At 44.2% G+C, this 6000-nt stretch overlaps 1 protein-coding gene across 4 annotated transcripts in view; it reads right to left on the bottom strand.

Moving 5' to 3' along the window:
• Positions 1–994: 994 nt before the first annotated feature.
• The window catches only part of LOC118275514 (uncharacterized), a 141522-nt gene continuing 136516 nt past the window's right edge, over positions 995–6000 (bottom strand). For all 4 annotated transcript variants that reach the window (XM_035593504.2, XM_050695234.1, XM_050695235.1 and 1 more), the window contains 11 exons: positions 5566–5699; positions 5228–5382; positions 4430–4630; positions 3852–3996; positions 3438–3592; positions 2734–2916; positions 2306–2432; positions 2100–2226; positions 1909–2024; positions 1609–1751; positions 995–1522 (listed from right to left, as the gene is read on the bottom strand). In XM_035593504.2, the coding sequence (XP_035449397.2) occupies positions 1193–1522; positions 1609–1751; positions 1909–2024; positions 2100–2226; positions 2306–2432; positions 2734–2916; positions 3438–3592; positions 3852–3996; positions 4430–4630; positions 5228–5382; positions 5566–5699 (1816 nt within the window). In that variant the 3' untranslated portion in view covers positions 995–1192. The remainder of the gene's footprint in view (positions 1523–1608; positions 1752–1908; positions 2025–2099; positions 2227–2305; positions 2433–2733; positions 2917–3437; positions 3593–3851; positions 3997–4429; positions 4631–5227; positions 5383–5565; positions 5700–6000) is intronic.

Genomic DNA, 6000 nt, shown 5'->3' with positions numbered 1-6000 from the left:
CAGACGTTCTTCCTAAAACATAACCTTTTCGAACTTCCCTGGGCATACACTCCTTATAAACAAATATTTCCTGATTGATGGATATTAGGGGAGGCCTTTGTTCAGCAGTGGACGTCTCTCGGCTGATGATGATGATGATGGATATTATGTTTGGAAGTTTTATAAATGAGTCCACTTCACCATTTTTTTCTACTCTATCTGTCAAATAATAAAAATATTCTACAGGTGGTGTAGATTCTTTGGAGGGTTCGATAATTTGGTTATTTTTTAAATAGGATCAATAAATAAAAAACAATTAAAAATACCAACTGTGTAAATTTTATTTTCTGGATATAAACAATTACGTTTAGTCATCTTAATTACATATTTACAGAATTATTTACATTTAAACAAAATATTTCGGTAGCTATTATCAATAAGAGGCATCTTGTGTACCTATACCAACTCAAAATTTTATTTACAATTGTTGAACAATATTAACATTACTTGATACCAATCTTCTCATCGGTCTTCAGTGTACAGATGTGTGTTGTGTTGTGTGTTGCCAAGACCAAAGTTCGTAGGGGGGGGGGGGCTCTCTGCGACCTTAGTTAGGTCGTCTGTCCACCTTGTTTGTGGACGTCCTACGCTGCGCTTGCCAGTACGCCGTCTCCACTCAAGAACCTTTCTGCCCCAGCGGCGGTCAGTTATCCTCGTTTTTTATAAGGTCTCGCAAAGAAACTCCGAGCATAGCCCTTTCCATAGCGTGCTGAGCGACCCTAAGCTTCTCTATAAGGCCCACAGTGAGAGTGAGTTACGGATAAGCCAACCAACGGCCCTCAATTTGACATTGGAAAACTTAAGTAATATCACGGAACATACAGAGCTATCTTTACATACACATTTTCTGCGCATAACAAAACGTGACTAATGTCTTACCTATTATTACAATAATTATGCATTTTATATTTTTGTATGACTATCATAAAACAGATTACATTAACAAAATACGACCACGGCCAATCAAACTTCAAAGATAGAACTTAAGTCTGCGCTGAACAAAACATTGGTATACCCTGATTTGATACAATCATAACAATTTGTTATTACATACATACATATTTACATTAATTACTACATTTTACATAGTCATATTTGTTCCCTGTTTTCATTTTACCAAGTAACTTACAACTACACGTTACATGTCTGTGCACTAAGTGGGTGCCTCCTCTATCTCCTGCGGACAGGTGCTGGCGACGCGGCTGGGCGTCCTGTTCAGCAGGAAGTCCAGGTCGTGGGATATCTTGTGCAGCACTTTGTCTGTCTGCGTGAATGTGCTGTGTGTGGTGGGGGTTTGGGACTGTGTGTCTACCAGCTGTAGATGGGAGTTGTTCTGCTCATTGCTCTCGTGGTGGATGGACGGCAGTGAGGTGCTCCACGATAGCTGGGGCGGACGCTTCTTGAGACAGCTCTTGATAGGACGCGGTATTGTGTTCACTGCTGACACATCGGGGTTTGATTGAGTGCAGATTTTACAGCTCTCCTGGAAATTTTCAATGACATTATATTACTACATACTTCTTTTAACATCGTCTTAGAAAATGTTTTAAATTATATTCAAAGAGCTACCTTAGGAGTGTCGGAAGAGTCTCCAGTGTACGGCTGTGTGAGTGACTCGGTGGTCAATGGCGGCGATGTTGGCAACACACGCAACTCCACACACACGTGCGAGACGTGGGACTGGTTGCCCGTGCACGCACCCGCACTACCAGCTGAAATAGGTACAGTAGTTATTTAGTTTATTTTCGAAGAAAATGTCCATACAACAAGTTCCAACCAAGTAAGTGGCTGGAAAAAGTCAGAAGAAATAATCCATGCATTATAACGTGCTTATAGCCTATGTTACTCTAAGTACAATAGAATCATTACCTGTGGGTATGAGGTCGCAGAGTGCTCGTGTCTCCGTGACTCGTGGTGGTGGCAGTGCTTGCTTGTACTCCACACAGCGCACTATGTCCGCCACACACGCGCCGCTCGACCCGCGCCTGGTCACACAACTACATTATACATCGTCTGTCAATTGTACCATTATACCAAACTATGACGTCACACTAGCTCACCGGTGCAAGGGGCTCTGCAGCGGCGTGGCGCGCCAGTACGTGTTGGCGGGCGACACGTGGGACGAGGAGCACTCCAACGAGCCCACTGCGCCGCGACACTCCATCTCACGACCTTGTCTTATGTACACTACAACATCATCAACAATAGTTCATGATGGTTCCATAATCAGCTCATGATAGTTGCTGTATGGTTTTCGGAAACTTACAACTAAGTGACGTGTCTCCCTCCGTGGTACCCTGCCATTCGTTATTTGTGGAGAGTGTGAGTAATCGCCGAGCTGCTCGTAGACACTCCTCATCGCAGATTAGATAGCATATTAACATAGCTAGACCCTGAAAAGTAACACATGGTTTGAGTCACACACACCTTAAACTATGTACAAATTTAAGTTTTTTATTTAAGAAACAAAACCATGGTAAGCAATTGCCGCCACCCATGTACACTTGAAACACGAAGCGTTACAAGTGCGTTGCCGGCTTTTTGGGTTAGGAATTTAAGGGTTATTCGGGAATCACACAACGAAACACTATGCAAGCTGTTTTTGTGTGGCCGTGGTATCACTTCGGTCGAGCCGGCCCATTCGTGCCGAAGCATGGCCCTCCCACACTTAAAAGTATTCAATATTCCACTCACATTAGCTAACGAAGCTATAGACAATGATACAACGAGAGACATGGTCCTCTCGCCAGGCTGCGCGTAGGCTACTCCTGCTGCCTGTGTCGCTGTAGTGGTGAAGAGAAGCACTAATGTATGGCGCACCACTCGCGCGCGATCCCGCACGTACTCGCGTCTGTCGGGCGGCAGCTTGTGGGTCACCTGGGAAGTAAGGAAGGACTGTCGATTTACTTCAAGCAGTAGCAGAAGGAGCAAGGTTGAATGAACGAATAGCAGGGCAGGTTATGCTAACTCTAAGTATGCGAAAAATATTTGAGATGCCCGGTTCACATTATTCCAGTTCAGTAATCCAGCGAGCTAATCCAGTGCAGTGCTGGACTGGGTCATATCGTTCACATTATTCCAGTCATTCAGAAGCTGTTGGATCGGTAACACTACTGTGACAATGCTACAAAGCATTGGATAGGCCGTTCACACTATTCCAGTGGCGCTGGAATGGGTGAGCTGGAAAGAAAAATAGACCGTCTTTCCAGTCAACTGGACTGGATTGATCACTGGAATGCAACATTCCAGTATGATTCCAGTGCAGGTTCACATTATTCCAGTGACATTCCAGCGCTGGACTGTAATGCTGGACTGGAATAGTGGGAACGGCCTATAAGTATACATTACAATACTAGAATTGACGTACTTGAAGGTCAAAAAACATAAGCTATGCTTACCGTCCGTAACGTCCTTGCAGCGCAGACTGCAAGGCAAAGTGTGAGCGCTGCTAATAACGCAGCACCAGCTCCACAGACTGCATTAGCTGCTGCACCCAGCTGAAGAGGTGATCCACCCCACAGTCGAGCTGTCAGCCAGCACATGGTGCTCACACCTGTAACAGTTCACCAAAACTAGCGTCAGATGGAATCCTACGCCTCCAAAGCCATAGATAAGTATTCCAAAAAGGGAATTTATTTAAGTCTTTGACTACCAATAGAAAACTGTTGAAGGCAAATCCTGCTCTTACGTCGGTCACCGGTGACCACGGCGTTCAATGTGTTAAGTAAAAATAATGTGTGAGTCATTTAGTGAAGCTATAAACTCGTTCCAAAGTAGTGGTTTCTATGGATAGGAACCAGAAAGACCCGTACCTGCCAGTAGACCGACAGAAGGTGCTCGAGTGGCTGTGGCAGCCAGCTCAGTGTGCAGCAGCAATGGTTGAGCACACAATGCGGCACAGCCAGCACACCAACACGCAGCCACTGCCCAACCCAATGGTCCTACACATGCAGGCGGCTGTGGATAGACAGCAATTTTTTTTTTATTTAAAACAACGTTGCCCCACACTAGGATTTTCTCCTGTGTCGTGGGTGCGTTTACAAACATACAAGTTCACATACACATGGCACCCAGACCCGAAACAACAATTTGTGGATCACACAAAGAGTTGCTCCGTGCGGGAATCGAACCCGCTACCCGTTGCGCGGCAGCCAGTTGCCCAGCCACCGCACTAACCGTGCAGTCAATTAATAGGATAAAGTGCAGAAAAAATTCACACAAAAATATTTTACGAAGCTTAATGTCTGAATACTCAAACACTGCTCAATTTTAAGACGCTCCGAAAACTAGTTCTGTCCTTATCACTTCTTTATAAAATGACAGAGATAGCACGATATTTAAGTACAACTTAAAATTGAGTAGTATTTCAGTATTCGGGCGTAAGACTTACATGTCTTGTATCGCATTCCAATAAAGCCAGTAGAGAAGCTGAATGCGTGGCAGCCGTAGCAGCTTTCAGCATCACTGGTAGCTTGGTTTCGTTTCCTACGACCAAGCTCAGCAACTGCAGTAACGCTGCCACCAGACACATCGCACTTCCCAGGCTCACTGTGATTTTAACAATACCTCGAAGGTCCGTTTCGGAGTCTGTCTGAAAAAATAAATAAGTGTTACATCAGGATCAGTGTAATGCTTGGTCATTTTCTGTAGAAGCAAAGATAAAAGCAGCGTGTAACTGGGATATAAGTCCAAATAAATAGGATCCAAATAAATCCATCCTTCCATACTAATATTATAAGTATGGAAGGGTGTATGTCTGTTTATTTGTCAGTCTTTCACGGCAAAACGGAGCTCTCACTCTCACTCTCAATCTCACTCCCATTCTTGCTCTCACTCTCTCTATAAATCGCCAATTCGCATCTTTCTCTTTCTCACTCTCTTTCTCTTTTCACTTTCTTTCTCACTTTCTTTCTCACACACTTTTCACTCTCTTTCTCACTCTCTCACTCTGACTCTCACTCTCTCCCTCCCTCACTCTCACTCTCACTCTCATCCCTCACTCTCACTCTCACTCTCACTCTCTCCCTCTCAGTCTCACTCTCACTCTCAGTCTCAGTCTTGAGAACCACGAAATCTTTTACACTCTCACAATATTTGTATTAAAGGTCAAGTCTGACGCTGGGCAGCTTCGACAACGGAATAACTTCATAAGTATGTTAACTAGATATAGGATATACGCAGTACTCACGAGCGAAGAGCTGTCGACAGTGAACAGAGCAATGGTGGCGAGACCTCTGCAGCGGCAGGCGACAAGAGTATGCTCTTGTACGCGCAGCTCACAAGTGTGGGAGCTCCATACACGAGGCGAGGAACGCGATCGACTCCCACATGAAAGCTGAGGAGCTATTAAAAGAACTGGTGTTAGTATATTTTTAATTCTCCTTTATATTGTAGAAGTAAGTATAACTCACTTAACAATGTACAGCAAACAATTTGGATACAATAAACTTGAGACTGGTGTCTGTTGTAGGTAAAACCTGTCTTACAGATCACCAGGCCATCCCATCGACGAAAATGATAACTTACCATTAGCGCTGTAATTCTTGGAATGTGCGAACAACAGTGTAACAGTATGAGGCAGCGTAGAGTCCACTCCTGCACCGCTGACGGATACTTGTACTTGCTGCGATGCTGCTGTGTACTGCGTCGCGCAACCAGACCTGGAAGAATTGCTGCTAGAACTATCTCGATGAAAACAGGAACGAAATTGATGATTTTACTTAAATCAACAAAAAAAAAACCAAACACAAAAAATCCTGCCTCGTTGGTCGAGTAGTCGCAATTGCGACTGTCACACAAGGGTTCGATTTCCGGGTTGGGCAAAGTATTATTGTTTTTTTTTTTCGAAAATGTCTCAGTAGTAGTACTGAGTCTGGATTTGTGCCCAGTACAGGGCAATAGGCTCACCCTCTATTACATGGGACGTATAACACAAATGATGAAAAGTGTACATTGTATAGC

This window comes from Spodoptera frugiperda, chromosome 8 (genome assembly GCF_023101765.2).
Source record: "Spodoptera frugiperda isolate SF20-4 chromosome 8, AGI-APGP_CSIRO_Sfru_2.0, whole genome shotgun sequence".
Lineage (NCBI taxonomy): Eukaryota > Metazoa > Arthropoda > Insecta > Lepidoptera > Noctuidae > Spodoptera > Spodoptera frugiperda.
This window is presented reverse-complemented; position numbering and strand designations above follow the sequence as displayed.